Source organism: Atta colombica, unplaced genomic scaffold (assembly GCF_001594045.1).
Source record: "Atta colombica isolate Treedump-2 unplaced genomic scaffold, Acol1.0 scaffold105, whole genome shotgun sequence".
In the NCBI taxonomy this organism is placed as follows: domain Eukaryota; kingdom Metazoa; phylum Arthropoda; class Insecta; order Hymenoptera; family Formicidae; genus Atta; species Atta colombica.
Window position 1 is genome coordinate 3,306,073 of NW_017259190.1, and position 10,849 is coordinate 3,316,921.

A 10,849-nucleotide genomic window follows, 5' to 3' on the forward strand; every position below is an offset into this window, starting at 1 on the left:
AAAACAATATATACTATATACTGTTAGAATTAAAATAATATTCTTGTGTCTATATATTCTATCGAATCCTTTTGATTCGCGAGATTTTTCCACGGAGCACACATAACGAGCAGCAGCATACTAACAAAGACACAAAGAGTGAGAGTATCTAGTATAAATTTGTTTAAAAAAGGAAAAAAAAAGACTTTCACAGATATTCCTAGGAAGGACTTTCAACGACTTGTGCACACCTTAAAAACGGCAGTAAATTCGTCATACTTTATATATGTAAATATATATGTACGATCCGATTGCTTAAATGATAAATGAGCATATTAAAATAATCCTAATACTCGCATGCCATTCGCGCACATTGAGTTACTTTTTCAAAAAGATAAACAAGTGCAAAATACATCTTTCTCTTTTTTGAATATCGTTCGATCATCACGTGATTCACTTTGAGTTCTTTTAAATTATACTCTTAAGTTACAGTCTTACTACAATTCTTTTGGCTCACAGGAGTTCTACTTCCTTTTAAGCTCGATCACTGAGCAATCATTGAATATGTCTCATTGAGAAACTATACACGAGAAAGACAAAGAACGTCCTGCAGTAAACATTTCTAAAAAAAATCTATTACCTCCTCTCGCGAAGAAATCTGACGTGGAGTCTTACATTCTGGTTTTGAACACTTCATTGTTGCGTTGTAACATCAGAGATCGAACGAAAATCGAAAATCGAGAATCTTCATTTTCTTTTTTTTTCTCAATTCCTGTTTCGACAGTCTCGTTTGTTTCTACAAGTTTAAAATCATAACGTTTAATATCATTATATTTTGATAGATACAACTCCCACAGGTTCTCAAAAATGAGCTTTAATCTATCTATTTTACACTTTTCTCTATATATTACTGCACATATAAAAATCTACTTACGCTTTATCCTTGAAATTGTTTGTAAATTTTCCAAGAATAATAGCAATTTTTTACAAATATTCCACTGGAATCCTTAATCGCATTAAAGAGATATGGGTTTTTGCGAAAACTCTTTTAGAATAGAAGCAGTTCTTTCATTCGATCTCTGATTGCAAGAGAAAAGTCGAGGAAACTAGCGAGGCACTTGAAGCTAATGATGGACTGCTGAAGTGTTCCGAAATTTCCCCGAAACGTATTCTCTTTTCGCCATGATCGCTAATAGTTTTGTGTTTTTTAGTCTATCAATTTCGTCCATCATCGTTTTTCATTTTTTCTTTGTAGACAAACTCGAGGCCTTTCCGATTAAATTCGGTTACTTACGTTCGAGATGACGTAGAAAATTACGTCCAATTTATTCACTTCGGAGCGGAGCAAGTTTAAGCTAAACAAAAAACGCTAAAGCCGTCTAGGTTGCACAACGCTGTTGTTATTGAGGCGTGTAGTCGTCTGATTGTTGAAGTTCTCATCTTGTGGTACATGCTCGGTGCGCTCATCGAAAAATCCCGGATTCAGAATGATGTTGGGGACGAGCTCAATCACCTCCTGCTCCTCCAGCTGCGCTGCAATTTCGGAACGGAGATTAATTTTCATTAGTCTAGGCCATGGGTCTCATTAGCTTCTACCCTCTCCCTTCACCGGTTTTTCTTTGTCAGGTATTGTAAATCATTTACGCCTCGAAATTTCGTGTCGGTTATCGTATTTCCAAATTATTTCTGACTGATAATTTCTGATTGATAATTTCATTAATGCAACAATAGACTATCAGATTCCGATGCCAATCAAAACGCCGTTTGCCTGACAAATGAACCTGCTACCTTTGACCTATCTCGATAATGTCAAAGATCTTATCGATATTACTTAACTAAGTCATAATGCTTTCTATGACTATCGTAATATTTACTATTCATTCATCATCACTAAATTATTTTCAGCAGGCTCGTTAACATTATATATGTACAGCATAAGAAATATCTAATTGGAATAATAAGAGAAAATATTCGTATATCAAAAAGATTCAGTAACCAGACAAGTAAATCTGCGGCAAGAAAATTCTATTGAATAGGTCGATATTTCATTCCATGTGCCATATATCGTAAAAGATAAAAATATTGTTTTATTTGTGTGCTCATTGTTAGTGTGCAGCAATCTGAAAAGTGTCGTATTTATATAATTGATGGAATGAGATCTTCGTTAAAGATCCATGATGTCGTATTTGTCAGTAAATGTTGAATCTAATGAGAAGTTTGCAAGGTGCTCAGAATATACAGAAACGAGATATTGTAAAAATATTAATTTTTCGAAAAACATGGCTGTCGCGTAATAGAGAGAAGCCAAAGATTAAAGTTACAGATAAGTCAGCTAAGTCGGCTAAGATGCTAACAGGTCCTGTTGTTTGTTAAATGAATATGATGTATGTTCTTCAGCTATAACTTGCACGAAGGCTTCTATGGAGAGAGAGAACGATTGTCTCGAGCATCGTGCTTATTAGAGAGGCCATGAATGTTATGATCATCACCAGCGGAAAGTAGTAGTAGTAGTAGTAGCAGCAGTAAAGAGACAGAGTAGAAGCGGAAGCTCTTACGATACATTATCAGATAGGATGCTTACAGGGTGCCTTGCACTCGCGATACAGTAGGTAACAAGTACCTAAACCAAGAATCATAAGTGTGCCCATCACTATACCTACGGCTGCCACCCAGACGCGTGTATCGAAATTCTCTACGCCGGCTAAAAGGTGTCGGGCGAGCTCTGAAAATTAGTTATGTCACACAATAAAGTTACGTTAGTTTTAGCTTAGATATTGTATTAGAAATATTTAATAGAAAGATATATCTTGTAATTTCTATAAAAGATGTTATATACATATGAAGAATGTATCAAAAATATTGTCGTTATGAATTTATAAAATTTTGGATTTGATATCACCTTTAACTCACATGCTTCAATATTCAAAAATAACTTTCAACAAGTAACTTTTAAATATAAGTTTAATAAATAATTACTTAAATTTAATTTAAATAACGACAACAGATTCAGCTACAGATTTATACACAGGCTCTCGAATCTTTTATTTCAATAATTTCTATATACAAAATTTTTTATCGCAAAATAATTATATAATAATTGCAATAAAATACCCAATTCTTCTACACTGTAATGAGTGTGACCCTCGACCTCCACGACTTCTCCTTTTCCTAGCTGATTGGTTGCCCACACTCGGAACGAGTATGTAGTGTTTGGCACCAAATGATACACATCTATCTGTCTCTTTAAAATAACAAAACAAAACATTGTTAGTCTTAATTTAACTAATCTTTTTTTTTATAAGGAATGGAATAACTTAATAACGTTATAAAAAAATATTTGTTTTTTTATAGTCTAATAATTGAAATCGAAGCAGATACAATGTTATAAAACAATGTTACGCTATTGCGATGATTGCAGTATTATATAACATCATCAAGTTATCTCGTCACGTTTTTTTTTTTCAACATCCTTATTTTCTATTACAATTTCCAGATCAAGATATTTACAGAATTTGGAGGAATGTGTGTCGGAATAATGGGCTTCCATTCTTCTGGATCTTCACCCGCGGCTGGTTTCAAACGATATTCGGCAGTGAAGTCTATAATAGGATATCCGCCGGTACCAGCCACTTCCCAGAGAATGTTGGCCAATATCGTAGATGGCTTGACCCATACATTGTGCAGGGCTGGGGGAGGTGCTAAAGACATAAAAGAAATATACAATAAATAAAATCTAAGACTGTATTTTAATAGACAGAGTAATGCTTATGCTAAAACTTGATTGAATAAGATTCCTAAAATTACCAGATCTAAAACATGAATTAAAATTTTTCAATTAATCTAAAATTCATTAACTAATTGGTTTTTTCGAAACATTTAACTATATTTAAAAATGTTACTATCTGTGATCACAAATTGTCTCATATAACATCAAGGTGGCCAAGCTATAACATACTTTTGACTTCCACATTGATCTTAGCTTTCACAGTATCGTCCAAAGTGCATGAATAATTGCCGGCGTCATCCACGCTGACATTTAACAGTTCCAGCACACCATTTGGTTCAATTTTCAGCCGTTCTACCTGTCCATCCTCCCGTCCCTCTCTTATCCACATCACATTGGATTCCTCAGAATGTAAAAGATCACTCTCCTCGGTACAGGCCAGTTTCAGATCTTTACCCACGTCCACAGCAATGTACCGCATTGGTACCACAGCCAATGCTTCCTGCCATCCTGCAAGTTCACAAATTATTCATCAACATTTGTCTTGTATATGACTATTCATGATAAATCATTAATAATAACTGTTTCATTAGACTACTATTTATTAGATGACCTAGGCAAGCAAATTGATAAACAAATTCATTACACCTAATAGAAAAGACTGCTCTGTCAAAAATAAACAAGTGTAGCCCAATAAGTAGTAACCACAGCTGAATACATAAAATTGTATAAGAATTATTTAATTTACAGATTTCGAAATTTAATCGCATCCTATTTCCTTTTTTCTTCATTCTCCTCACATAAAATATAACTGTATATTTATTTCAAGATGTAATTAACATGAACGGATCTTGAATTGTTGCGATGCAATAATTCAACCAGGAAGCATTCTAAAAAAGGTCTATAAAAAAAAATTAGCAAAAAGAAAGAAAACACAATGACGACAAAGAATTGCGTCGTGATCTCGGCAGGTGGTTTCGCAAACACACCACATACACACTCTATCATTACTCACGCTTGCGAATGACGTAGACGACGATAGCAACGGAAGTAGTGCAAAAGCGACAGAAAGCAGCGAGATAGTCTGTTTACATAACTACGACCCTGAATCGTAACGATCATCCGCGCACGTATTGTAGCCGGTCGCGGATAGCATGATCATTGAATATGGATCACGGCATTGTTCCTCGAACGGAAGCGTATCTCTTTCTCTCTTCCTTCCTTCCTTCCTCACGCACACACATACATACTCGTTCTCTTTCTCTCTTTTATTAATTATCATTCAACGAAGGTTCTTACCTGCCAGAAAGAGTATCAGCAACGGTAGCAATTTACGTTCGTCCATTCTGCCATAATAATACACCTAAATGGCTGGCGAGACCTTATTTTGTCACGGGACTCTCCTCGATCGCATCTCTCTCTCGTCTCATATCGAATGGTCGCTCTCGTGGTTTTTTTTTACTCCGGATTTTTTTACTCCGGATTTTTTTACTTCGGGTGTACGCTAAGAGGATAAAGGAGAAAATAAAGGAGAGGAAAAGGAGGAGGAGAAGGAGGAAGCGCGTCACTCGGAGTCGATCGTTGCCGCTGTCAAACTCATCTCGCCGCGTACGTCGTTTACTTTACACACCAACCGTATGTCACCAGCGATCGCTACGCGAACACCGCCCGTCCGGCGCGCCTCTCTATTTTATTGAGTCGCGATCCCAACGCCCTCTCTAACTCACTTTCGCGCGTCCTGTCTTATCGATCACCGATGTATCTTCCATCTAAAAGTCGTGATCAGACTATGGCCGGTATTCATAGTCAGATCTTATATTCAAGATTGTCCTAAGTACGATCTTAAGAAGTCACGAACCAATCAGAAGGCTGCATTAGCGTCTTAAGACATTATTTAAGACAGTCTTTAAATAAGACTCGACTATGAATACCGTCCTATGTATTGAAAATTGAGATTAAGATTAAGATTAAGATTGATATTCGATCAATGAGAACAGAGCAGGTTGAGATTGAAATTGCAGATTGAAATATAGGGCTCCTTCTATTTTTTCAATCTTCAATCTCAACCAATAAGCTTCCAGTATTTCACGTGACTAATCCACGTGACTAATTTTACCAAGTGTTATTGTTATGTATAAATACGTTAAAAGAGTTATAAAAAAAGTACATTGACAATTCAATTAATTAATGCAAAAATGTAAAAAATGCCTCCGAAAATAGAAATATGGAAATAATAATAAAAAGAAAGAATATGCTTTGATACACGAAGTGGAAAAGCGTTCAATATTATGGGTATTGTTTGACTTAATCTTAACTGTTGTTGGATACAATTTATAAGTGATTGAGCAATCTTCAGTCTTAATCTCAATCTCAATCTCTAATGCAGCTCTGATCATAGCTTAAAGCCCGTGTTACACTACGGATTGCAGACGCGGATTGGATATAGCTCGCGAATTACGGATTGTCGATTGGCCAATCACATAGAAGTAACCAAAGATTCGGATTGTGAATCGTGAAATAGGTAAGCCTCTATTTTTACGATTCGTAATGCACAATTCGTGTCAAGTTTAGATCATTTATTGTGTATTTTTCAAATAAATTATTTTCTTAATTTTGTTTTATTCACATTCTGTAAATTGCAACAAATCACAACAAACTTCTTTTAAATCGATCCTTTTCAATTAGACAATCACTTTTTAAATCGATTAGGATCTTCCAATGACAGTTCTAAAAAAAGATTATGGTGCATCCTTTTATCTTTTCTTCTTACAATCCATTTATGAACTCATATTTTTCGCTTAGGTCTACTTAATTTACATCCATACATAATTAAAAGCAACGAAGATGCACATAACTTTTTTTTTATATATTGTATTATTTATAATCATAATTATAATTTATGTCATAGTCACCGTGTCAGTGCAATAGCATGCACATTGAAAACCAAATTCGTAACTATTCATAGTGAACGGAAAATCCGAATTCAATGATCCGCAATTTCAATTCGATCCGCGTCCGCAATGCGTAGTGTGATATGGACTTAAAGCTGCGTTCGGTAAATGCAAATCTGAGGCGTCAAAGTGCTCTTTTTCTTCAGTGCACGTGACGTGTGCTATAATATAAAAGCTTAAACACAATAGGCACAGACAATAGGGAAAAACGAGTCGTTCAATCAGAACTCTAGGATATAATATCGAACTTATACTCCAGAACTCTGATTGGACAGCTCGTTATTCTCTATTGCCTGTGCCTATTGTAAGGCACTTACAATAAGCCTTTAGAGCATTCCGACGCCTCAGATTTGCATTACCGAACGCAGTTTATAGAGTTCTACATTAGTTGCAAGCTGATCACAAGTTTGTTGCGACAGTAATATGAAGCGTTGACTTCAAAATGTAAGCTTCAGATTGGCTGTCGTAACAAACTTGCGATCGACTTGCAACTAATGTAGAACCGGCTTAAAAGAAAACTCTTTATAATCGAGATCGAAGCGCCCTCGTTTCAAGTTCAAGTCAATTAATGAATTTCAAAACAACAGCGATAAAAATCGGCATGGTACGAATGTATCAAGTGACCGAAGTTTTACGAAAATCTCGAGATTGTATTTCAGAAAACTAACGAACGGGAGTAACGAACAATCTCGCGGATATTGTTTCTCTCTCAAAATCGACTGTTAAACATAATTCATGTGATCGCAAGATCTACATAGGAACTGGTTGAAGATGAAAAGAAAAAGGAGTTTAAATCGACAAGACTCTAGATATTTTTATAATAGTCCATTGAATGTTTTTAGGAAAAGGTAATTTCTGACCGAATTAAATTTTTATATCAAAAGATTATTAAAGACTTATGATTTTTATCAATTGGTATCGTGAATTTCATTAGTTTGATAGATGAGAAGATGGTACACAAGAATAGGAGGTTATCTGGTGGAAAGTTGAAAAAACAAAATGCAGCGAACTCCTCTAAAAGAATACCTTCACGAAATAGTATAATTGTCATCAATGACAGCGACAGTGAAAGAGATGATAGAAATGAAGACGCCTCACTCAGCGTCATTGAATGTAGTTCAATATCATCTTTTCAACAAAATAAAAAACTGAAAACTTCTACCAAGAAAAACACAAATAAATCATCTGTAATATCATTAGATAATGATTCATCTATACTTTGTTTGACAGATATGCAGGAATGTTTAAATGAAGAAAGTATAGGTGAGTTGACTCTATTTTCTAATAAAATTCAAAACAATTTGAGTGTTTTCTCCAGTAAAAAACACAAAAGATGCATTTCATTTATAATTATTGACACAAACATCATTCTATCTTTGTTGGAAGAAACAAAGACAAAATGACACTTTACCATCAATAAGAGAAAAGCATCTTCTGTGTAACACATTGGCCTAGTTTACATTATATATGTTTAGATGGCTCCTTACATGATAGATCAGGCTTGTTCAATTTGGGTTCTGGAGTCAAAACGCAAAACCATCGACACAAAAAAATTCAACGTAAGATTTCAGAGACTGTAAAGTATTAATATGTATTGATACTTATCAATACTTTATATAGTTATATAAAGTATTATATAGTTCTTATATAGTTCTAATCCTACTAACATTGATTTTTTTTTATATCAATAGCGTTTTAGCTCCAGAGCTCAAATTGGACAGGCCTGTAATAATTATTCTTATTTAACCTACAAATTAAACAAAGATATATAGATAGAGGCTTAAATGTATGGTAAACTAAGTCACTGAAATATGAATCATTTTCTCTTTGTACATTTTAACATTGACAAACAACAAGGATATAATGAAATCACTATTACAATACATCATATACTTGTCTACTTGACATAAATGATTCATATTAAAATACTGTTTTAAAGTAATATCTATTAAATACTATTTTAAAGTAATATCTGTATATTATGACATTTAGCACCATCACAAACAGAGGATGATGTGGTTGAATTATGGTCATGTCTAAATTCATTAAATATGAGTAAAGACAAAAAAAAGCATAAAAGAGAGAAAAATGCAGATAAAAATAAAGATGTGACACATTATTTTGATGAGACAAATGAGATGTTTGTGATAGATACAACACCAAATTTGAAGTATCTCAAATTTTTAAGAGATACAAATACAAATACATCCGAATATGTATGGAAAAGAAAAAGAAAACAAGATGTATCTTCCAATAAAACTATAGCCAAATCGTTCGTTAAACCCATTAAGCGAAGCACATTGAAATGTTCAGATAACAGTCAAAGAAAAAGGCACTGTGGAAACTGGAATCCAAGTCCCACAAAATTAAATATACGTTATAGTAATAAGTTGCGAAAAGAAGCAGAGGAAACTCAGAAAAATACAGATGAGAATATCGGAACAAATTCAAAATATAAATTAAGAGAGATAATTGTTGACGGTTGCAATGTGGCGATGAAGTATGATACTTTTTTTCTAATCATATATATTACTGATATGTTATTGATGAATTTTGATAAAATGCAAAGATTAGCTAATTATATACAGGATGTTCTCGGATTAAACTGCCAAACTTAAAATATGGATGATGTCCATCGGCTGAAAGTGTCTTCCATATGACTGTGGATGAAATTCCTAACATAGAACTAGATCTTCGGATACTTATTGATAGATTTTGATTGAAATGTAATATGATGGCTGTTCTTTCATTTTGCAGTGATGCAAAAACTCCATCAGTAGGAGAATTCCCGGGGAATGGGAATATATTAAATGATCCAGTTTCCTTCAGTCGTTGAAATGTTAAAGAGAATACTGATTTATCCGGCAATCTTCTGTTCAGAAATCACGCGACGTATTCATGGCGAGCAGTTAGCATTAGCATTTCCGTCACAAAATCCATATAAATATACCATGTCGGCATATTCACTATTGTATATTAGAATACGTACGAGGCATGATTATAGATTTATTCTACAAAAAGCACTCAACGAACTAATAGCTAGAAACTATGAGCTTTGCGAACAAAAGCCTGTCAATGACCTTCGAACTTCAAAACAAAAACAGAGATATTTCAATTATTCATTCCTATAGTTGTGTATATAATTTCATAAGTAAATATGTCTTGAACGAAGCGTTTGCGAGCATACATCCAGAGGAACATTTTTGTTTGTTTTGATTCTGAATTCATATTTTAAGTTTGGTGGTTTAACCTGGGAACACCCTGTATACTTATAAAATTATAAAGATTGCAATTTTAATGTATATCATTTTGAATTTCTATTTGAGGATATGATAATCTTTATATTTTAGCCATACACAAGGTAAAGAATTCTCAGAAAAAGGTATCCAAATAGTGGTAAATTATTTTAAAGAGAGAGGTCATATTGTAAAAGTTTTCTTACCACAACACGTTCGTAGAAAGGAACATACATTTCTTGAGCAATTGTACAAAGAAGGAACAGTCATTTTTACACCTAGCCGCAAAATTGGTGGTAGACAAATTACATCTTACGACGATCGGTATCACATTTTTATTATATAAATAGAAAAAATAGAAAATATATTTTATTACATTCTTTAATACATAGTAGGAATTATTTCTTATATAGTAAAATGTTCATATTTTTCATATATAATATTAGATGCAGAATATAATATTATATTCTTATTGTATATGTATAAACGTGTCTTTACAGAAGTATAAGTAATCATTAGATTATAAATAGATTATAAATAATCATAAGAAGTATAAGTAAATATTAATTTCTCCGTATTAAATAAAATATTAGCAAAATGTCAGCGAATGCAGCAAATTTGATCAGAAAGAAAAGAAAAATTAGCAAACTGACATCAATTACGAACGCATTCTGATCCTGCTCTGTAAACAAAATTGTAGAATCAATTATATATCTTGAAATGAAATGAAAATAACTAAATTGAGTGAATTTACTAAAATATTTACAATTTCATTAGTTAATATCTAGTAAATTGTTCAGTTTTGTTTTCTCATTCATCATCTCATTTTAAGATATACATTTTAAGATATCCTTAAGATATCATTAAGATATAATCTCATTTTAAGATATCGTTTACATAATCAGACAGTAGATTGATGGTAAAATAAATATCAGCAGACTCATATTTCTCAAGGGGGA

At 33.3% G+C, this 10,849-nt stretch overlaps 2 protein-coding genes across 5 annotated transcripts in view; one reads left to right on the top strand and one right to left on the bottom strand.

The window, feature by feature from the left end:
- Positions 1–1,273: 1,273 nt before the first annotated feature.
- LOC108691522 (protein sidekick) lies at positions 1,274–5,370 on the bottom strand. Of its 4 annotated transcripts, none has more exons than XM_018199301.1 (6): positions 5,003–5,370; positions 3,935–4,213; positions 3,487–3,677; positions 3,091–3,220; positions 2,561–2,701; positions 1,274–1,512 (listed from the first exon to the last, which is right to left on the bottom strand). In XM_018199301.1, exons 1-6 carry the CDS (start codon positions 5,046–5,048, stop codon positions 1,349–1,351), a joined length of 951 nt encoding a protein of 316 aa, XP_018054790.1. In that variant the 5' UTR covers positions 5,049–5,370; the 3' UTR covers positions 1,274–1,348. The 4 variants fall into 4 exon arrangements, with proteins under 4 accessions (XP_018054790.1, XP_018054799.1, XP_018054813.1 ...); XM_018199310.1 differs by lacking the exon at positions 5,003–5,370 and adding an exon at positions 4,452–4,527; XM_018199318.1 differs by having other exon boundaries at positions 1,405–1,507.
- A 1,886-nt stretch (positions 5,371–7,256) lies between these two features.
- Positions 7,257–10,849, top strand: part of LOC108689474 (NEDD4-binding protein 1-like) — a 4,055-nt gene continuing 462 nt past the window's right edge. The window contains exons 1-4 of the mRNA XM_018196241.1: positions 7,257–7,502; positions 7,589–7,917; positions 8,647–9,154; positions 10,005–10,214. Of these exons, the coding sequence (XP_018051730.1) occupies positions 7,426–7,502; positions 7,589–7,917; positions 8,647–9,154; positions 10,005–10,214 (1,124 nt within the window). The 5' untranslated portion in view covers positions 7,257–7,425. The remainder of the gene's footprint in view (positions 7,503–7,588; positions 7,918–8,646; positions 9,155–10,004; positions 10,215–10,849) is intronic.

Bases quoted from the DNA above. Each gene is read 5' to 3' on its own strand.
- LOC108691522 (XM_018199301.1), bottom strand. From the start codon at position 5,048: ATGGACGAACGTAAATTGCTACCGTTGCTGATACTCTTTCTGGCAG. The intron at 3,678-3,934 runs GTATGTTATAGC...TTATGTCTTTAG, and splicing joins GATCAATGTGGAAGTCAAAA to CACCTCCCCCAGCCCTGCAC. The intron at 3,221-3,486 runs GTAAATATCTTG...GTTATTTTAAAG, and splicing joins CACACATTCCTCCAAATTCT to AGACAGATAGATGTGTATCA.